The sequence below is a fragment of the Coturnix japonica genome, chromosome 2, assembly GCF_054131305.1.
Source record: "Coturnix japonica strain WE chromosome 2, WE-NBRP24, whole genome shotgun sequence".
Taxonomy (NCBI): domain Eukaryota; kingdom Metazoa; phylum Chordata; class Aves; order Galliformes; family Phasianidae; genus Coturnix; species Coturnix japonica.
Window position 1 is genome coordinate 116950091 of NC_140664.1, and position 22884 is coordinate 116972974.

The window sequence follows — 22884 nt, forward strand, 5'->3', positions numbered from 1 at the left end:
GGTTCAGAACACAGCCCTTGGCCAACCCTTGATATCTAAAACATTCTTTGTGCAATCATGTTACTCAATAGCATAAGAGCAATAGAAAAGTCTCTCAGTCTCACTGGAAGTGTCTGGATGCTACAGCTATCAGCTGCACCATCTTCAGTGTTGTGCTCTACCATCTCCAGGGCAGAGAGGAGGTGATAACATTAACAGCGTGATGTTCAAATGATTCCTCATTGAGAACTCAAGTGCAATAACAAAATGAGTAAATAAGTTTTTAAAGGTGCAGGGTATTAAAACAAATTAAATCCAAAGTCCTTTTGGTCAGCTCTGAGGGGAGGCAGAGCCAAGACCTTGACATGAGACTACGAAGAATTCAGAGCTGCTGGGAATACTGAAAATATATGGGGTGGAACAGTATGGGACACACCAACCAGGTTTGAGTGAAAATGACAACCCAGATGCTGGCACCAGCCTCTCAAGGAGAAGGTAACACCCTGAGTGTGCAAAAGAATCAACCTTTCCCATCCCAAGAGCACTATGACACATCAGAGAAGCCCCAGGTGGTACTGGGACGTTGGAGTTCGGCTCAGCAGCGCTGCAGGCTCCAGCACCCAAAGGCTTCAGCCTGAACTAAATAAGCCAAAGTGGCTGGGGTTGCAGGAATATATATACACACATACAGGAAAAACGCAGAGCTCAGTCTGTGTTTCTGATGTAAGTATTCACCTTTCCTTTATAAATGATACCAAATACCACCCTAACGCCTAGAAATGATTTCCCATCACCCAGCTGCTTTTCCATGTCTACATTATTTCCCAAGTGTGACAATGCAAATACTCGCACCAGGGCTCTGGTTTTCTGATTCCTTACACAGTTGTTGAAATAAGTCACTCCCCACAACGTCTGTAGAACCCAAAGGAAGGCCTCGTCAAGGCAAAAAACTCTCAAAAAGGAGGGCAGGCTGCAGGCCATTTTGCAGTGTTGGAACCAGCAATGCACAAACACGTCCTCCCTGCTCTCATGGAGCCTTCAGTCCCTGGATGGAAAATATTGACTTAAATTCCTTTTAAACTCGCATCAGCGCACAGAAAAGCAGAGCAGGAAATCCCCCCGAGCCAGCGGAGCTTCTGCAAGTGGTATTTCCTGCCAAACGTGGTCCATTCTGAACAGCGTTGCTTTATCTCTGAGCATCAGCTACGGTCAGTTCACTCAGGATGCTCCAATAGCACGGAGACGCTGAACATCAGCACCAGGTAGGAACAGCAATCTGCCTGTGTGGATCCAGTGCCAGCACTGTTGCCGTGTGCACCCATGGTTCAAACCCTTGTCCCAGGTTCTAGCGTTACCCTCGCTATGGCCAAAGAGCCACCATGACTCAGCAAGAAAGATGGCAAAATAGCATTTATTAGGAGTAATTGGCACCTTATATACCTTAATCACTTCGTCTACGCTCCTCCCTAGGGTGTACGTTTGAAATGCACGCCCAAGACACATCACAAGGTAAGGGACTGAACAGGGGAGGTACTAACGTCACAGCCCGAATCCTTGTTAAAGCCTACAACATCTCCCCCCTCCCAAATACAACAGGGTTCTGCCTCGTTAACACTCACAACACAGCACCAGCATTCATTTAACATTGTCTTTCAGTGAAGTTCTCTATGTAGCTTACTACTTGCTAGTAGCACCTGTAACAGAAAACGTAGCGAGCTTCCCACCAAATCTAATGAACAAACAATCAAAGGAGATATTCTTATTGCATTCAGTTGTAATGCTACACTCCTCATGGACAGGGCAGGCAAATGAAGACAGACACGCGGTGTTATGTGAGATAACTTATTTCATTTATTCAATTCTGAGCTTAATTTCGATGCTAAAAATTGGTCAAAGGCACTTCAAAGAAGGTATTCCAGAAACAAATCGTAATGGTGATCAGACAAGTCACCAACTGACACCTGTCGGTAGGGACACAACAGCCTCTAACTGCAAAATGAAACATTCACGAGTTATAAGTGGAATATACTGTCCAGCAGCAATATTCATTTTATTTCCTTATGTTTTTAAGAGCATTAACAACATTTTAAATACAGTCTGGTAAACTAAAGCAAATTACACCTTTGGAATCCCACAGAAGTTTTTCTGGTCAGAAAAAGGACAAAGCAGCCTTCCCTCGTTGTGCTGTACTGAAGGGTCCGTGTCCGTCTGCATGCGCACTATTGGCAGCAGTAGGAGGACAGCAGAGAAATAACCCACATCTTTCTTAGTTGTACAAAGGCAAATGCCCATCTGGGATAGCAAACTGTGCACTACAGGTGTGCCAGCTGCTCACTGACATGAACACTCTGGAAACAGAAACAGAACAAACAGACATACGTAAAGAAAAGTGATTTTAATACATAACCCCATCAGAGCAAAACAAAGACAGTGTCCCAACAGGCAAAAGATGTTGGGGAAAGACTTCCCACAAGACGAGAGGCTGCGCTACCGCCACACAGCCCGACGCCTTCACTAAGTCCAATAAGGACTGCACGAATGAACTCAAAGTGAAAGATTAAATCTGGTCTTTTTCTGCAAGCCAAATGTAACACTGTCCTCCAATTAGGAACTTTGCTTGGCACTCTCATTCCCTCTGAGCTAAAACACACTTACTGCAGGGTTAATATGTTACTGCCTTACACTAAGGAACATTCCCATATCCAGGGGGCAAACAACTGTTTAAGAAAAGCCTGCTGCTTCCTAATTCCAAGAAAACCAGTTCATAAACGTTAGATGCACCATCTGAATCACAACCAGACCAAAGGAAGTTTCTGTGTTTCATAATATCAAGAGATCTGAGAGCGAGAGCGCAAAGAGCCAAAGAGACTCGCGCTTCTGTGCTTCAGGAGGGTGAATCCTCCACTGAAGGAGCCCACTGGGGTAACAGGGACACTCAGTAAATACTCTGACAAAGCGTGAAGACCTGAGAGTGAAATCATAACCAGCCAATGGTTCTGTAAGATGGCATGTGAAAATACCTTAGTATATGCTCAAATTCCAGCCTTGCCCATCTAAGCTTTTGAAGAATGAGATGCAAACTGCTCATTTCAGGAGGTATCAGCTCACCGCTGCATTACAATTAACAGAGAGCAGTGTAAGATCAATACTTTTTCGAGCCTATTTGGATACCGACAGGAAAACAACATTTGTATTTCTTTGCAGTACTGCCAGAAAGGCAAAAGAACTAATATCACAGGCCTGAGAGCAGAACACTTTAAATCAAAGCAAGAGCGAGCACCGCAAGAGAAGGCTGCTCTTACTTCACCAGATAGGCCGCCTACTTGTCACAAGGCAGTGCGTTGTCAGCCTCGCTCCCTAAAGAAATGGAACTAGCAGATACGTGCTGCTCACCTCTATTTCTCCACTCCACCCCAGGCCCTGCCCTGCTCTGCTAAGCCCACAGGCCACAGCTGGGGAGCAGACGACCATCATAGTGCCCCAGAGGAAAGGCAAAGAGATCAGTGCTGGGATCTTGGGTTCGTTCTACAGTTTCCTGGCGTAGTGCAGAACTTCTATCGCAGGTTTGAACAGTGCCACCAGCCTTACCAACAGCACATTGGATCTTACAGTCTTATTGTTTGCACGGCATGTGGGATACACCTTTAGCTGGCAGAAGGAAGCATCTCAGTGAAAGAAGCTATCAGGCATTCTGTGAATGAGCAAACTGGAGGCTTCTTCCTTTTTCTAACCAAATACAGTTATAACTTTCTACTTAAGTCAGTCAACATAAAATAAAGCTCATCTCTTTCAGTATTTTGGAGAATCTTTCTCATGAAAGATAACAGGTTGAACATACGAACCTAACCTATATTCAGGCAGAGACACCACATACAGCGTTTCGGTTCCATGTGTTTCAGTAATCGCCGTTATGCTGCGGAGTAACCATCAGAAAAGCAGCCATGACCTCACAACTGGACCACAGGCAGAACCCCAATCTGTGCCACAACTATCTTTGGGGAACACAGATTCCAGTACTTTACGGTAACATCCCTCACCCAGGAACACCCTGAAGGACAGCAGTAGTATATAAGGCTGCCTGCTATCGCTATGTGCCCTTTCCAAAGCAGTGACTGGAGGTAATCAGGTTATGTCCAAATTCATCAATATGATGAAGGTGAAAAAGCTAAAAGGAAATGTTGTTCAAGTGTGGAATAAAGGCATGTCAAGCTTAGCCCCATCCCCTGAACTGCTCTATTAACTGAATTTGAAGAAGTGAAAACCACAAAGTTTTGTGTTCTTGTATATGTAAAACAGACCCAACTTCTGAAAACACTTCAGCAATTAAAACTGCTTTGTTCCACACCAAGAAAAGTGTTGTCACTTATGAGGCAGATACTCAGAAAGTAGTGGAGAGATTAATGCACTTTGAAAGACAGCTGCATTCAGGCTGCGTTACCTGAATATACTTCAGCTTCAGCAGAGAGACACGGGGATCATCTGACACTTTGTTCTGAACAAAGCAACGAGAAACGGATGCAGAAGAAACTTCAAGAATGGAGGAGAAGTTCAGGAAAGGGAAATGAAGTCCTTTAAGCCAAGCAGTCAAATGAGCTTTGATGCTGTTCTATAACAGTACGTGTTTGTACCTGTAAAATCCTATGAATAAGGGAGCTTCGCAATCTCCAAGTACAGGAATGGGAAAACTGAATAGAAACTAACGAACACCATCTGAATCCGAGTTATTTTATACCACCATAACCTTGCTAACATACCAACCTTCCTGATTTACAGAGGAAGTTCAACGGAGGGGAAGAGCCTTCATATGAAAAAGCATCTTTCTCTTACCGAGTTCTGAGATGAATTTATATATCCTTTTAAGCAAGTGGCAACTTGATTTAAATTAAAACAAAAAGCCGTGGACAAACGCAGTCTCCTCACATCACTCAGTAATGTGACCAATAGGAACTACCCCTGGGTTTCTCCCTAAGACACTAGTGATGTAACTTCAGATTGTTCTGTGCTTACAGATACTTACAGTAAAGAACTGTAAATAATCCATAGTGGTGAATTCGATTTCTGAGATAACGAAGACATTGATCGCTGAGGTGTGTCTCTGTTCTTATCAACCAGGCTGTCATTAAGGCAAAGCAGATATGAGGCTCTATTATTTACCCTTCTCACTTCCTTACAGGGCAACATGCACACAGTAACTTCAGAATACTGAGAATACTGGAGAAAAACATCATGAAGCGTTTGTGTTACGTCAGATTTCGAGCATAAGAACTCACCTAACAGAACGTTTGGAAGGGAAAAAAGAAATACTGTACGATTATCTTTGAATCTGTCCACTATGCTTTTAAACACGAGTTCTTCTAGGGACCGGCATACCAGAACCTTCTCCCATTTCACAGTTCTAGGGCCCGCTACCTTCATGAGTAGGGCTGCAATGTCACACTATCCCAAACAGCCAGAGCCTACACTGGACTTTTCTGTGCACAGACACTGACTGGTAGTACTGCCAACCTAAGAATCACCACGATAATCCTAGTCCACAAGCTTCATGCAGGAGTTTGAGAAGACTCTTATTCACCGTACTGCCTTCTTTCAGTTTCCTTCAAAGTCCAATTAATTCTCCAAAGTTTTTTGCTTTAGCTTTGGATTATCCTCTTGTGCTTCGTTTTTGTTCTGCTCCTCCAGGCTCTTTGCCGAATCAGGACTGTACCGATACGAATAGCCATATGGACGGAGATGATAAACCAAATACTCCAAGTGATACATCGTCATGGAATCAACATAGTGAAATGAAACCGCAAGGTCAGAGCAGCATCCAGGGCCCTAAAACATAAAACAAGTCAAAATCATAAGCAAGAATTCCAGAGCACGCCATGGATCAAAGATACTGTAGGAAGAATTCAAGCATACATTTGACTTCCTGGGAAAAAAATCCCTTTCATCATTGATGTATTTACTTCAAAGCTTAGCATTAGCCAAGCAAAACGGATCAATCAGGCAGATTTGCCAAAGCATCTTTCCTAAAACAGAAATGGATTTGGCCTCTGTAATCAAGTCGGTGAAGAAACTTGCTGCCTGCACTTAATGCCAGAGGGCATTCTTTGCTTTTACATAATCACACGATCACAGAATGACCTCGGTTGGAACAGACCTTAAGGATCATGAATCTCCAACCCCCCCCACCACAGGCAGGGCACCCACCTGCACATTTAATGATAGAGCAGGCTGCCCAGGGCCACATCCAACCTGGCCTTGAGCACCTCCAGGGACAGGGCATCAATCATCACCATTTTACATACTTCATAAAATCGAGCCAGGCAGCAGCAAGCAGCTTGCAGAGATACTGCCTTTCATTTAGCTATTTTCAGACTTGGAAATTCCTTATTATTGCTGATCTCAGGGCAATGCTTTGTAACCCTGTAACTGAGCATAAGATTATACAAAGATGTGCAAAAATCTAAACGAAAAATGACCGTTTTTTCCATGAAAGTGAAAGTTCAAATGGCTGAGCAAAACAAAATAGTCAAGCTGGAAACTTAAGTCAACCAAAATTAGGTACGAGTGGTGTCCCCAGGGGTCAGTGCTGGGGCTGATACTCTTTAGTATCTTCATTAATGACCTCAACAGTGGGGTTGAGTGTACCCTCAAGCAAGTCTGCTGATGACACCAAACTGTTGGGTACAGTCAACACACCAGAGGGATGGGATGTCATTCCAACACCTCTCCTACGAGGACAGGCTGAGAGCTGGGGCTGTTCAGCCTGAGAACAGACAGCTGCGAGGTGACCTGAGAGCATGCTTTCAGTATCTAAAAGGGAGCTACAGGAAAGAAGGGGGCAGACTCTTTAGCAGGGTCTGTTGTGGTAGAACAAGGGGAGATGGTCTCAAGTTCAAAAAGGGGAGATTTAGGTTAGATGTAAGGAAAACATCTTCTACAGTGAGGGTGGTGAGACACTGGAACAGGTTGCCTAGTGATGTGGTTGATGTCCCATCCCTGAAGACTTTCAAGGTGAGGCTGGATAAGGCCCTGGGCTACCTGATCAAGCTGTTGTGTCCCTGTTCATTGCAGGGGAGCTGGGCTAGGTGGCCTTCAGAAGGCCCTTCCAACTCAGTTGTAGCTGATGACTACTGTATTTAACACAGGTGTATCTAACAATGACACAACAAAATTTTCTAAAATACGTTTAGCTGCCATTAAAGTGTCAGTTCAAACATCATATCACAGTAAGACACACATCATGGAAGACTTACCTCTACAGCAGGGTAATAATTGTAATTCCAGTACCAGAAAGTTTTTGGTAGGTATCCTCTGATTAAGAGATGTTCTGGAACAAAGGGATGAAAGGTTTCCCTACCATTTGTATCCCTAGAATCTCCTGCTTGTACATTAATGATCTCCATGCACTTTCCTAGTGCTAGGTCTTCAATAGAGGAACTATGAGAGCATTTGTTGGTTTTAAAAGCAGTAACAAATCTTTTCAGAGCTTCTTTACTCAGAACATACCCCGCTCCTCCACTCATGTAGCCTTGTTTCACATAAGGCTTAAACCTTCTTCCGAAGTATATTGGCTGTTCAGGACTGTATTTTGAAAGGAGCCATCTTAAATTGTCCAATATAACATACGTATCATCATCTGCTTTCATGAACCAATCAGCTTCATCAAAATAATGGTCATAAACATATTGAAAAGCTTTTATAGTCTTCCAGTAAAGTTGGTCCCTGCCTTCTTTGGTTTCTAGGCCCACTGTCGGGAAGTCTTTATTTTCCTCAGAGCTCATAAAAAGTATTTTATTGCAGCGTTGGGCCCAGGTGGCTTTAACATGTCTGGCTTTCTTCTCTAGATTTTGCGGTCCAGTCATGACCCAACAAAGTATTTTCACCTTCTGATAGAGTTCATCTGCAACGTTTTTATTCTCGTCTGAAAAAAGAAAGAGGGAAATTCCCAAACGTTAGAGTTGACTGAACTGTAATACACGCAGGAGAGCAGGCTCTCCCCAAACACTCTGTTTCTAACTCAAGAAATACATGCAGAAGGACAGGAGGTCTTTGTTAAATCTTATTTGTAAATTATAAGTGGTAGTAAGATCGGATACTATAAACCTAGTATTACTGTGCCAAACAATAGACATGTAATATAACGTTTTCCAAAGCACTAAAGCATTTGCTTCCCCTCAAAGAAACTTTCACTTGACACATACAGAGATGTTAACTCATGTCAAAGAACATTCCAGGGGTGGTGAGATTTGGACCACAGGTACTAAAATATCACTGTTTAACCTTACCAAAAACAGTTTTCTTTGCAACACTTTTCTACAACTACAAGCAAAACATTCACAAACCTGCCTTACAAAGCTTGCAGTTTAAGTACCTTTAGATAATAAATTACTTATTAACACCCTGTGAAATAAATGCATTATAGTGCAAGCAATTTTTCCCACCTAACCTGCTCCAAGGGGAAAGTGCAAAAAATCATGCATGTGATGTTAGCAAAGAAAATCCCCTTTCAATAGACCTCAAGAAAACAAAGTTATTTGGATGTAACCTGAACACTGGCAAACAGAAAGAAAATGATTCATACAAATACTTGGCAGTTTGTGGTGCATGAAAAGGGTACCTATTATATAATAAATCAGGTGCAACAAAATACCTCTATGCTGTCCAGAGTCCGCATTGAAATTCATTTGTCCTTGCAGCTGATTGTTATCAGTATCTTCTGAGTGCTGACCATGAGGATCATTGTGAAGAATATGAGGCTGGATCTCAACCTGTTCTTCTAGTATCATGCTAAACAGGAGATAGCACAGGAAAAACCCTATCGCGGATCCAAAACTGAAGATCAGAAGGTTCATCAAAGACTTAGAAGAGGCCATTTCCCGAAGGTAATGCACTGTCAAAAACAAATGGAAAACACGTTGAGATTAAAGCAGCTCAACACATAAATCTAGCATACAGGAAGAAATCAAGGACAAAATACCTTAAAGCAGAAATGTCAAATCTAACTCTGATCCATACCCAGTGGGCTTGCACAGGAGTTTAAGTACAAGAGCAATGTAACTGGTTACAGAAGTACAGACACATTTAGGGCCAAAGCCCAGCTGTGTATTGTTTAGCTTACAATTATAAAGGTCAAACAGAATATACAACAGTGCCTGTGCATATAGAAAGCTCTTTTTTAACCATAGTGATACAACATTTATACAAGAATACTTTGAAGTGCAACAGCTTAATTATAAAATGGTAATACATGTTCACTTCTCTTGGCCTTAAGAAAATTGTGCTTAAGACCTAAGTCTTAAAAAGCAAAGAGATGATGATCCAAGGCAATCTGCAGGTTGAGATACTGTGTGGGGTGCAGGCATGAGATGTACTTAAACTCCAGCAGTTAGAATATCACAGGAATTCTTAAACAGATACCAAATACAAGCAGACATTGAAGACTTTTAACAGTAAATCTGCTCTGATCTCAAAGCAGGGCAGTTTTCCTTCCACTTTTAAAAGTACTGAGGACAGGCTTCCAGAAGAAGAGAACATCAGAAGTTCAGTAAAGAAGCACTCCCTTTTAGAAGGTATTTGGAAGAAGAGAACAAAACACATCAGCCTCAAGGCCACTCCTACACGTCGAAAAACATGTATTCCAGTCATGTAAAACCTAATCTATGGCCACACCTGTGTTTCTCAAAAAGAAAAGGACTTGGCTTAGCACTGTAAGAACTTTAAACAAAGATGAGATCTACACCTATGTAAAATGAGCTTTATACAGTCATGAATTTATATGTATTCAGCACCTGCAGACCAATTCCAGGCCATGGAGGCCTGAGAGATCTTCATCTCTGAAAGGGGTTGAGATGTGTTCAAATAATTCCCGACTAAGCCACAGAAAAACAGACATTTAAATACATACTGGAGTCAAGCCACAACCTTACAAATGAGCTGACGGCATTCCCTCCATTAGCATCATTCTTAACAAGAAGCAGAACCCAATTTAGTAAGTAGGGAGCCAGAAAAAGGTTACAGAATGCACAGAGCAACAGGACTGGATTTAAAAGGGGCAGAACTTCCTACACAATCAGCTGCTCTGTTCCATGGATAAGACAGGAGCAAGTGCTCAGATGTTCTACTGCAAAACCCTTCAGCCTCCCTGTGACATCAGCATCTCCACAGCACAGAAAGAAAACCCAGCACTGCTGATGTACAGAAGAGCTGAATTCCTTCTGGAAATCACCGGTCAAAGATCCACTGCCACCATCCAACCCATCCAGCCCGCATGCACTTCCCCTGCTGGCTGTGAGGAGCCTTTTGCAAGGCACCAGCCCCAAGCGAGCTGCAGGAATCACTTTGCAGCAACACCCACTCCCAACACCGGCCTCTCTGACCTCCCTCTGGATCAGAAAGCAGGGAGCACGGAAAGCAGCTGTGCCCATTGGGATGGAGCCTCCAGAAGCCACCTGGCTCACCTGAGAGAAGCTGCAATATGTGACAGGGCCTTTACTAGAATCACAGAATGACCCGGGTTGGAAGGGACCTCAAGGATCATGTAGCTCCAACCCCCTGCCTAGCAGGGCCACCAAACATACACATTTACTAGATCAGGTTGCCCAGGGCCCCGTCCAACCTGGTCTTGAACAGCTCCAAGGACGGGGCATCCACAACCTCCATGGAACTCCCTGCCTTCTTTCCACACTGCCAGAAAAAATGAAATACAACTGGAAACGCAACTTAAAACATGGAAGAAAAAACTCAGGGGTCGAAAGGCTGTACCAGATTCACATCGTTACACTTGTGGCTGTTAAGATCTAGTTCTTTAATATGAACAAGCATGACATACAGTTTTTAGTCATATATTGTCATATATAACGTGTCCTGCTTTATTTCTTTGTCTTATATGCCATAAACTTGGACAGAAAACCCAGGGACTTAAATGAGGTGCCCTCCGAGCTGTCCTGGCCACAGTTTAAGGGAAAGCCCGGACACACAAGCACTGGTGACTCTGAAAGCACTCACTGCTCTGAAGGTATCTTTTTGTGCTATAACTTGTCCCACGTATCACCACAAAGGTCTCCTCAGAACCTGGAATGAGCAACGGAAGAGTGCCAGGATAAAACAATGCCTTCCTTCAGCGTATTTAAAAGGGGGGGAAATAATCCATGGATGCACACAGAGTAGCTGCAGCAGCTTCCACACTTTAATTCCTACTTGTATCTTCACTTCTTCTGACTTCAAAAAGTGATGCAGTTTAAAAAGAAAGGGAAAAAAAGACCCTTTACCTATAAGCTTACACTTGTGCTCCATTACTACATCATGACAGCTTAAATAAATCTCTTTATCTACTTACACGCTCATGTAAGTAGCCTAATTCACATCAGCCAAAACGATGGATGTTTTAAAACTCCATCACAACTTAGCAGCCATTGGAGGTTTGGCTTCTAATCTGTGTTTTGAGAACCAAAGTATCCAGTCACCTCTCTCACACACACGCACCAATGGGCCTCCAAAACAATCTTCAAGCCTCATATTCTCTTCTGAGCTCTCTCACTGCCAGCTCCAAGATCCTCTCATCTCAGTAGCATCGTGCCCACACCCAGCTGCACTTCATACTTGGCCCAGGCCCCCTGACCTACTCAGCAGCCCAGCCCAATGCTCAGCAGCGATCAATCACATGCTGGCAGACCCACCAACACACGCCCGCTCTGCTCTCTCCAGGTCACCAACCCGGCTGGTGGCACTTAGACACTCCCTCTCTCATCAGTCACTGAGGTCCCTACTGCTGACATTATCATTCCTGTTGCTGGCACTGAGACTTCAATATGCATACATGAACATACAGTCCTTTCTTCCAACTCAACAGTTAGATATGCAGCTTGATGGAGCTCTTTTCCATCTATTTTCCTATAACTGTTACTCTGCAAACCACCTTGGTCTTCTCCTTTGGTCTAAGCATCTGTAAGAAGCTCTGTACAATCACAAGATGTTCTTCTCCCGCATCCCATAAGACAACCCATGCTCTGCTGGCAGTTACCCCTCTCAACCCTGTAAGCTGTTCCAGGAAGCCTCCTGACGTGCTGTGTGTCACACAATGGGGCCGATGTCTGTCCTGTGACAGGACACAACCATTAATCTCTAATTCCTCTAATGAGATTCGTGGTTCCCCCATGGTTCCACCATCACTACTGCTGTGCTCCTCTGCATTCCTAGTGAGCAGCCTTTTACCACAGCCTGAGATGCCACACTCATTCTGCTACCTGCTTATGAGGAACACCTTATAATTAACACGTTGGATTAAACGCAGACCAAAGAACTGTCTAACGTTGTTTCATGAGGAAACACATTCAATAGTCAACAGCTGGCTCTTCCCTGCATCCCTTTACTTATGGAGTGAATGGGAAGCTGTGAGGCCCCAACACAAAGCAAACAGCACAGGATGGAGAGTCACAGAATATCTATCCCACGTTGGAAGGCATCCACAAGGATCAGCACGTCCAACCTCCAGTGCCCTCTGAGGGCTGCACCGCTGGCAATGGAATCGATGATCACTATACAGTGCCTGTAACAGTCAAGCGACGCAACAAGGCAGGTAAAGCCAAAGCACAGAAGGCACAGAGCTGTACAACGCCACTGAAGGCTTCCTGCTCAGTCAGACCCGCCGTTTCCAGAAGCTCGGAGCACACATCGCTGTTTTTAGCATCGAGCTGTACATCCACAAACGCTGCACCGAGCGCTGCGGCTGTTCCCTGTCAGCCGAGCACAGCTGACGTGTTTCACTTCCCAAACCCATTTCGTTTAACATTCTGACGGCGTAAGCATTTCTGTGGAGGTCCGTTCCCTGCCAGCACGGCTCGGCCGCTCCCCAGCGTCGCACAGCCGCACCGGGATGCCCGCAGTCGAATCGCCCACAGCCGGCAAAGCGGCACAGTCAGTCAGTCAGGCAGCGGCTGCGGCATCCCCCGCACGCAACAGGTCACCCCCGGCCCCGCTCCGCCCCGCAGGCCGGCGACAGGCCGCGTCCCGGCTCCGTAGCTCCGTACCCCTTCGTCGCGCGGCCGCCGCCGAGCGCTGCTCTCCGAGCGCCTCCCGTCCGCCCGCGGGGCCTCTCCGCTCCCCGCCGTCCCCGCACCGGGGCTCCCCTGGGCGGCCCCTCCCGGCTCCTTCCTGCCCACACGGGCCGCCCTCCGCTCTCCTCCCGCCCGCGGCCCCGCGCCCCGCCCCGCCGCGCTCCGCTCACCTCAGCAGCCGCCGGGGGCCCGGAGCGCGCTCCGCCGCGCGACCCCCAGGCAGCCGATGGCCGCGCGCCGCGCACACGGACCCGACACCACCACCATCCTCCGCCCCGCGTCACCCGCCAGGCGCCCCGCGGCCAGCACCGCCCTGCAGAGCCAGGATTGGGCGGAGAGAGCGGGGGGGCGCGGCCAGCCGGGACTCGAGCATTTAACCCTTGGCGGTAACACTCGTCAGTGGGCGTCGTCTGTGGGGGGCGGCGCGACGTTTCCCCCACTGCACCCACCCCTCGCACCGCGCTGTGCCCCGGTGGCGCAGTGGTAGCAATGCCGCCTTGCAACACCGGAGGCCAGAGTTCGAATCCCCTGTGGCACAAGTGGTAGAAGTGCCGCTCTGCTGCACAGGGCTCGAATCCCGGGGGTTGGACTCGATGATCTCTAAGGTCCCTTCCATCCCACACCAGACTGTGATACTGTGATACTATGATACTATTGATACCGCTGTTACCTTCCCCTCGCAGCCCCTCGCCCACCCGCTGCCGCCGGCCCGGAGTCTCCGCGCTGCCGAATCGCCATGAGGCGGCCGCACCGGTTGCTTAGAGACCGAGACCTCCGCAATCGCTCCTTATCGCCCTGTGCAAACGCCGCCCGCCTTCCCAGCAACGGTGACGTTGAGCTCTGGATCTTTTGTCGGGAAATGCGGTTAAACGTGGTGAACAATTGCGGATTTAGAAGGTGTTGGCGTTACATTGTAATTACAGCGCGTTTTACAAGCAGCAGGAAGTTAACAGGGTTCTGCAGATAAGGGTTATAGTTTCGTAAAGGGCGAGGGCGCAGCTCCTGTTAGCGGGGTTCAATTTAGCTCAATTTGCGGCTTTTCCCTCCTGCACATCGATGTGTGCCCGCTCTGAAACCGGCACAGGGTGCGCCCTTCCTCGGCTCTGCCCCTCATGAGTCACTCGGCACAGCTGCACAAGATGCTGCTTCTGTGCCGGCTGCAGGAGCTCACGGTGCTTCGTGTCAGAGTTCCAGCCCTGCTTCACGGTATCACACAGTATCACAGTCTGGTGCGGGTTGGAAGGGACCTTAGGGATCATCGAGTCCAACCCCCGGGATTCGAGCCCCTGTGTAGCAGAGCGGCACTTCTACCACTTGTGCCACAGGGGGATTCGAACTCACGGTCTCCGGTGTTGCAAGCGGCATTCCTTCACCCCGCTGCTTGTTGTGTTCTTGACACAGTAACCAGAAGTGAAAGTATCTCCCCGAGTTCCATTGCTGAAGGGGCAAAGGGGAGGCGAGTGCGCTTGAAGAGTCTGAGTGTTCAACAGCCATAAATCACAAGGGCTGCTCTGAAAGTACTGCCTCTTATTATGGGCCCGTGACATTGTTCAAGTTGAACCTTCCCACCAATGTATATGGTGTTGAGGAATATGATTTAGCCGGGAAGTATTGGTAATGGTTGGACTAGATGATCTTGTAGGTCTTTTCCAACCTTGATAATTCTGTGATTCCGTTATATGGCAGCAGAGGGGCAGGATGTGCAGGTGAAGCAAAGGTATGGCATTGAATTCCTCCATGTGGGGAGGAAAAAAACCACTACCCAGCAGCATTCACTGATGCTTGCTGAACGTTTATGGAGCCCTGATGGTGGATGTGAGCACAGTGAGGCGGTGGGTGGTGCGTATCAGCAGTGATGAGGGCGATGTGAAAGATAAGCTGTGTTCAGGACAGCCATGAAGGTGGTTATGATGGCAGCACGCAGGCTAAAATGCACAGCTGACAGTTGGGACTGGGTTGAAAAACAGTGTTTTGCAGCTGAGTTTTGCTATCAAACAGTGCTGTTGTGCTCTTTGTATCTGTTGTAGTTTGCATGGAAATATATAGGAGGTGTTACTTTTAGAGTGGCGTATCAGAAGCAATGGAATCGGTGAAGGCAGCAGATGAGGTAGAGGTGTGTTTATCACCCTATTTCCTCCTTTTTAATGTTGTTTTCCACATCAGGTTCAGATTGGAGTTCTGTCTACCCATACCCATGGTGTGCCTTAGCATTCTGAAATAGGTAAAGTTTTCAAAATGTCTCATATTGACAGGTATTTAACCATGAAGCTGAACGCAAGACTTCATTTTGCTGGGCAAACCCGAAAGTCTGGTTTTGCGTGGTGGGAGTGCTACTGCCAGGGACCATGGCCTGTCTGTCTATCACATACGTGTGCATGAGGTGCTGTGCTTTTTCACACCAACTTGTTTACTGAGTTATCTTATTCTTTGGCTACTTTGAAGGGAGAATTTCAAAGAGCAAAGGTTGAAAAAACTGTAACTTAACAAAGGTCAGATATGGCCTGACTATTAATATCAGTATGCACACAACGTTTGCTCCAACAAAGAATGAATGAGAGGGAAAATGATGTTAAGTAATTTGGTTTACAAGGAAATTAGCTACTTCGTGGCATTATGCAAAACATCAGGAAAGGAGTGAGGAATTTCCCTATCTAGGTCAACACAAGACTTTTATTTCCATGGAAGCTGCAACAGATAAAAAGAGCACAATAACACTATCTGATAGAGCAACTTCTCAGCTATTAAAAAAAAAAGCAAACAACCCCCCCCCCCCCCCCCAAACACTGCCGTTTTTCTATATAGTCACTGTCATTACCTATGTGTTTTTGCCAGTGATGAAAAAGAGCCTACATGCTGCTCTTGTAACAATCTGCAGCAGCAGAGGTGACTCGCTGTTTCACAGATGCTATAATGGTGTTGCTAAGAAAATGTTGCCCATACAATGCATCTTTCTTCAGTCCAAACAGATGGCAAGTCAGAAGGTGCCAAATCTGAGCTATATGGTGGATGTTGTAGGACAGTCCACACAAGATTTATAATGTCCTTCACTGTCTTCAAACTGGTAGGGGCTGTGCATTAACATGTTGCAAGGGGTGTCTTCTTCTCTAGCCTGACTCTTGAGTTTAGTCAGCCTCACAATGTAGTGGTGGGGGTCAATGGTTTTCCAAGTTCCAGGAAACCCAACAGGACAGCTCCTTTCCTACCCCAGAAGGCAGTGCATATCATTTTGCCAACTGAAGGCCTCATCTTTTTAATCAATGGGAAAATCACGTCACCACTTCACTGGCCGTTGTTTTAACTCTGGCTCGTGGTGGTGACACCACGTCTCATCACTGGTAATGATGTGATCCAGCAAAATATCACCTTCAACCTCATGTTTGTTCAATAGGTCTTGACAAACTTGCATATGGTGTTCTTTCTTTCCCTGTGTGAGCATTCATGGGACCCACCTGGTGCAAACTTCGGGATATTCCAATGTGACCAACACTGTTTCCAATGCATTGAAGCCAATATTCAGCTCTGCACATAGCTCCCTGATGATAATCCATTGATTCACATGGACTATCTGATGGAGGTACTCTTCATTTGGTGGTGTGACAGCTGTGTGTGGCTGTATGGAATGTGGCTTGTCTTTCATGTTGCTGTCTCCACTGCTGAAATGTACCACCCGCCGCCTCGCTGTGTCAAAACCCACTGTCTGCTCTCCGTAAATATCCAGTGAATGTCAGTGGGTGACATTTTATCTGCATGGAGGAATTCAGTTCCACCTCTTTGCTTCATACACGCTTCCACGCTAGACACCGATTTGTCAGACCGCGCTTCTGCTGCCATCTGTCTCACAACAACAAAATGTGAAGGAATATTAGCGGGAAAGTTCAACTTCTATGCCATGTCGCCAACATCCATCTCTGATGTTGTGGGTCACCTTAACAGAATAGGAGGCATTGCTTTCAAAGCAGACTTGTTGTTAAGGGGAAAACCATGGGAATATATACAAATGAGTAATTTCCATATTTTTTTAACTGCAAGCTACTTTTTTTTTGTTCTCCATTCATTTTTGCTCACAGAGATGACAGTATTAAATATTATGTTTTATTTGCTTAATATTAATTATAAAATAAATCCTCTTATCTTTCAGATTCAGTGAGATCATTCTTCTCTAAAGAACTTACTACCAGTTCTTCATGAGCATGTGAACCCGCAAATCGTAGTTGCTGGCAAGCTGGAATCGCTAAAGTACACGTATAATTTATGCCTATGCTAAATCCTAGAGTGAAACAAAGGCCTTCAGGAAAGCAAACAGTTTCAATTTATTACCGTGACCTTCGCCTGCTTGACTTGCGAAGGTACACACTCATTTGGTGCTAGGTCCGTACTGTCCATACGGTACTAAAACCACATACAGAGTTGTAGAACTAACTTACCTTATTACTGTCATCTATTTGAGAAAAGTGAATTATAATACAATAAAAAAAGGGGTTATCTGTGCTTAAGTATATTACCTCCTTCTTTTTTCACCCAAAGGATCATCTGGTTGGTTTATAGTCTGACCTCCTATTATGATAAGGAACTAAATTTGCTGTGTTTCTTGCACAAACAATGGAATTGCCATGCAATAATACACCTCACTGATCTGTACAGTTAGAAACAACATACAATCTCTGCATTGCTTTCTCCATGTTAATTAGATGTGCTTTAAACAAATAATTAACTTAAAACAATCCACTGTGTTCAGCGGGTGCCAAAAACTTGAATGATATGCTTTGAGTGGCAGACTTGAAGAATAATCCCTGAATCTTGGTGATATTTTACAGAGTGTTTTAAAGAACACGAGGGAAAGGTGTTTTGTTCATTACCAAAATTAAAGGATTCTGAGTATCTTTATGTCTTGATTATAAATATAAGATAAATAGCATTATGCTCTCATCCTTATTATTCTACAAGAAAAGCATTTCCCGTGGGAGCTATTAGTAATAGGTGAGTGGTTGGACTGGATGATCTTTTAGGTCTTTTCCAACCTTGGTGACTCTATGATTCTATGATGTTTCTGTCCTGCTTAAACACCCAAAGCCCACTTCAGAATGCCTTGGGCTACACCCATACAAGTCAGAGGTAGGAGCTGTAACTATTTTATGACTTTTTTCAGTCAAAATAAGTTGATGCAGCCCACCAAAATGGCATTCGCTTATCACAAAACTAGAAAATGGTATTTGCCTTCAGTACTGTGGTGTGTGATGGGAAGGCATGCAGGAACATTGAAGGGTTGTGAAGTCTGCTGGTATTCCCTTGGATGGATGGAGTGAAACCTCAGTCTTGTCCGCAGCGCTCTTTAGAAGTACCTCTTGGCATGTATTATTCTGTAATCCATGCCCAGAGATTTTCTCAAGGAATGCTACTTGGTATGGACATAAATCACACTGACAGCTGAGCTAATAATTAGTCAGGCTGCCATAACAAAATGTACTTTCTGGCCCTGCTTTGTTTGTAGAAATGGCCTTGATAAACCAACTTTGGCACTTAAGAAAAATGGATCTCTTTTTATTCTTGTTACTGATATATTTCTGTACAGATAAGTACATTTCCATTTATTCTGCATCTACGTGCAAGCTAAAAGGTAACCAGTGCAAATACTTTCTCTGTCAAATCCTATAGAAATGACACATGAAAGGTCCCAACCAAAAGAGGTACATTTCAGAATGGCTTGAAGTGTAGCCAACACTTGTGGGTACATTCTTTTGTTTGCCTGTCTCGTACCTTTTTCCTGGCAAAAGCAAAAAGGTTCCATGGCTGGATGCCAGAGATTCAAGCATCAATATCATATATTTGTGCTAGGGTGAGAGTTAACAGGAGATTTTAGTTCATTCATGTTACCTTACTTTTCCTTAGAAAACAGAATAACGTGGAAAGCTTAAAGATGTTGGAATTAATGTTGGAAATCAAGCTTTTGCATTACTAGAAATACATTGTTACCTGAAATATCTGTGATGAGAAACAAGGTACAAATTAACATGCAGAACAAAGTTTTCTCTTACTTTCCAACTGTTAGTTGTTCAATTCTTTTGGTCCTTTTGAACTGATACTGCATTATATGTTTCTTTAGAATTAGTTTTCTACTGATTTTTGTCTCATCAGTTGTTTTCTTCGAATTAGGAAGAATTATTTCATGTTATCTTTTCTTTACATGTAAAGAAACAAAGCTATTTCTACAAAGTCTGTTGTTGAGGTTTTCTGGCTATGGAAGAACAGAGAGGAGAGACATGACCATTTTACTACTGGCATAACGCTAGTAACAATAATTACCTCTGTAAAGCATTCAGGACTAATTCATGGGGGGGTGTCAAATAGCTAGAGTACAGAGTAAATAGCTGTAATAAAGAAACAATGCAATCATTTGAAGGCTTTTCTACTGCTTGATCTAATGGATTAGTAAGAAGGCCCCACGTACTGACTGTGCAGTAAGCTGGGTTTCAGCATGCACTTGTGTGAGAAAACAAGAAAATAATTGGCTTAGTGTATGTGTTAGTGCAGTTGTTTTCCACGCTGCATTTTCTACAATGCAATTGCCAGCCTACTTCTTTCATTAAAGACCTTCGCTGCATTTGTTCCACACCTCTATTTCTGATAGCTGCAATACCAACAGGGAGACGACTTCTCACTCTGAGCCAATAGCACTATCTAGTGATGGGAAAGTGCAGCTGCACTCATATGTTTCAGAATAGCTTAGTTTCTCAGCCCTTTATAAACCAAATGATGATTTTACCTTTCAGACAGTATTCCATAATTGTCATTCTTCCCCCTCTAAATTGCATTTAGGAGGGCAAATGTGTGCATTTAAGCAATTTCACTGGATGCTTTTGGTATCTTCCAGACATAAAGTGAAATACAATGCTTTAAAAGGCTGGAGCTGCACCACTGATGTGCGTGATAATGACTTTGTTAGAACCAAATCAAGTAATTCCAAATAAAAAATACATTCCAATGAGTATTAAGACTGTTATAAATGGTCAAACACAGGTTTTGCTGTTACAAATTTACACCAGCTACCCATGGCTTCTACAGTGGAATTCAGCTGTATTCTGGATATTGTTTGTAATAAAACATCTGCTGAATTGGGCAAAATATCACAATGGGTGCTCCATGGTGAAAAAGGTGAACTGCAGATTGCGATTTGCCATTAATCCTGCTACACTGAGTACGTCTGTTAAAGGCCAGTTCAGCTGACACCTGATCTTTTGTACTGTATGAAAAAGAAGCAGGATTTAAAGGAGTTCTACCAGTATGATTAAAGCTCCGGAGAATTATTCTGCTTATTAGCATCAGAAAACTTTTTTTTCCTGTCTTGTTTTGCAAGTTGTGTAAAAAGCATATGTAATAGTTCTTTGGTTTAGAGGTTTCTTCCCCTCCCCCCAGGGATAAGAGCATGAATTACACTGGATTTCTTCTCATTAGCCAAGACTGTTATTCAGTTAAAGTCAGCAACTCATTCCTCTGTGGTCTGGGGCCTCCTCACAAAAGACCCGTTGGTATGCCATATGCCATGCCTGCAATCTGCGCTGTATGGCCAGCAGCTCTTTCAGCAACCTTTTTTCATCTGTGCTAAGAAACATGGGGGATAATGGAAGGACTCGGGGCATTAGAAAGGATGCTGCGGCAGTGTAAAATGCTCAGTCTTTTGTGCAGGCAGTAACAAATCACCTTACTTTGTGTTTTCCCTCGCTGCTGCACTAGACATGCCTTCTTAGTACATTACTGAAGGTCTGAATGCCCAGCTCTAGAAAAGACATTCTTTTAACACTTCAGTGCTGTGACCTCTTAGCTCTGAGGTCAGAGCAAGTCTTATTTGTTTTGAAGCTTAACATAATTAAGCAGAAAGAAAAGAAAAAGGATTAAATGAGAGAGTCTATAGCAAAAGGAACTCCCAGTGGAACAGACAACTACTTTTTATACCAAGAGAGAGAGGATTTTGTCTGGAGGACAAAAAGTCTGCATATCCTTTACATGTCTCCAAAGGATGAAAAGAGAACACAAAGGACTGAAAGAAAAAGAGATATATTCAAAATTGTAGGAGCAGACAGTGCAGTTATAGGATGGTAAGACCTTTAGAAGCTGCAATCACAAAGGTCTCTGACATGGGGTGCAATTCCACTGGGTAAAAGGTAGACTGAGTGATACAAATGTGAGCCTATCTATCTTGCTTCAAGCTACAGATCTGAAAACAGCTTTTCACCCTGACAGCTTCTGTTTTCTGGTTGTTTGGGTTTATTTTTCCCATTTAGATCTAAGTGTTAAAGCATGTTGCTGCCTGAGAGCTTGAGTGCAATCACTCAAACTTTTGCCTATTTAGCACATCATGTTACTGTTCTCCTGGGGAAGGAAAACCAAATTAGGAAAGGGGCTTTGCACTCTACACACACATACCCCTGACATATAATCATGCATTTCAATTGTGAGAGGTATTATCAGACCACCTGGCACTACAGATATCACCTAGTAAACGCGCATGTATCAAACTGAACATTTTTGTATTTGTAAAGACAGACCGAGTATGAGATATATTATCTATGCCAACCCATGCATTTGTGGAAGGAACTGATCTCCAGCTTCCACTGGGTCCAGCCCATCAAGTAATTTCTTCCAATGTGTAATAGGCTGTCAAGGCTGTCGTGGCATAAGGATGTTTCTATTGGCTACATTAGCAGAAACAGCCTTTTGTTTTCAAGCTCAGTTCCCGTCCTAGAATGTATACTAGGCTGCTGCCAGGAAGAGCATTTGCTGTTTGCCACTTGGTTCTCCCTGCCCTGAGGACAGCATCACGTTCTTGTCACAGTATGCATGCAGGAACAGGAGGTGTATGTGGTACACAGCCTTCTGCACAAAAGTCGTTTGTGGGTGCTCACATACACGAACAAGTCATAGTAGCATATCCCATTCGGGTGAGCCTATGATGATGTGTGGTGATGTGCTACTGCAGCAAATATGTGCAAGAAAAAAGTTCAAACTGAAAAATAGAGGATTCTTGGAGATCTGTGCCCAGCTTATAGCGCGAACATCCAGTCCCTGAGAGTAGAAAAAAGGATTACTCAAAGCATCTGGAAACGGCCTATTCCCATGACTCCATTACTACATCGGTTAGGATTAGAAATGATGTTGCAATTCATGATGTGTAAGGCTAAATGGAGGGCAGTTGGCTCATGCTAAAAATGGATATCGGGTGCAAAGGATGTCATAAGGGTGTGGACAAGGCACATATGCCTCTACTCCCCACAGCCAAATCCCTCAAATTGTCCATAAATATCCAGTGGCCATACTGAAGGGGTACTAAAAGGTTGACTAGATCTTCCCGAAACCTTCCAAGCAGGCCCAGTACTTCCACCTGAGTACACCAAGGACTGTAACACACCTGACTAACCAGACTTCTGTCTTAAAACTCAGTTTAATGTAGCTTTATTAGAACTCAACATGATTCAAGTATAACTAACAGACCAGCATCCACGATTCAGGCCCATCTCTAGGGGAGTTGATCACAAGTTGAAATCTGCAGCTGTCAAAGGCCAGTCTAAGCCTGTCAAACATCAGAATAATAAAGAATATAGGAATGAGTCTGTTTGCAAAGAGTCTACAAAGAAGGCTGTGATCTTGGCATACAGAAATGGGAAAGCTGGAATACTTGTGAAAGCTCCTTCAGGGAAGGAGGTCAGCTAAAGGAAATGATGAAGTGCCATTGCGTGTGACTACTAACAGCCTTCTTGAAGTATGTGGTTGGATGTTAGGTATTGAAGTTGAAGTATTTAGGTTGGATGCTAGGGGGAAGTTCTTCACTAGGAGAGTGGTTAGGCCCTGGAACAGGCTGCCCAGGGAGGTT

At 44.4% G+C, this 22884-nt stretch overlaps 1 protein-coding gene and 1 long non-coding RNA gene across 5 annotated transcripts; one reads left to right on the forward strand and one right to left on the reverse strand.

The window, feature by feature from the left end:
• Positions 1-1807: 1807 nt before the first annotated feature.
• Positions 1808-13828, reverse strand: C1GALT1 (core 1 synthase, glycoprotein-N-acetylgalactosamine 3-beta-galactosyltransferase 1). 4 transcript variants are annotated; one of them, XM_015853628.3, is made up of 4 exons: positions 13693-13828; positions 8621-8860; positions 7224-7891; positions 1808-5796 (listed from the first exon to the last, which is right to left on the reverse strand). In XM_015853628.3, the coding sequence occupies exons 2-4, from the start codon at positions 8841-8843 to the stop codon at positions 5587-5589; spliced, it is 1101 nt and encodes a 366-aa protein (XP_015709114.2). In that variant the 5' UTR covers positions 8844-8860; positions 13693-13828; the 3' UTR covers positions 1808-5586. The 4 variants fall into 4 exon arrangements, with proteins under 4 accessions (XP_015709114.2, XP_015709112.2, XP_015709115.2 ...); XM_015853626.3 differs by lacking the exon at positions 13693-13828 and adding an exon at positions 13193-13311; XM_015853629.3 differs by lacking the exon at positions 13693-13828 and adding an exon at positions 12996-13145.
• On the forward strand, positions 13720-17515 carry LOC116653029 (uncharacterized). Its single transcript, XR_014943047.1, has 2 exons — positions 13720-13849; positions 17161-17515. It is a non-coding gene; the product is annotated as an uncharacterized LOC116653029 (long non-coding RNA).
• The last annotated feature ends 5369 nt before the right edge of the window (positions 17516-22884 follow it).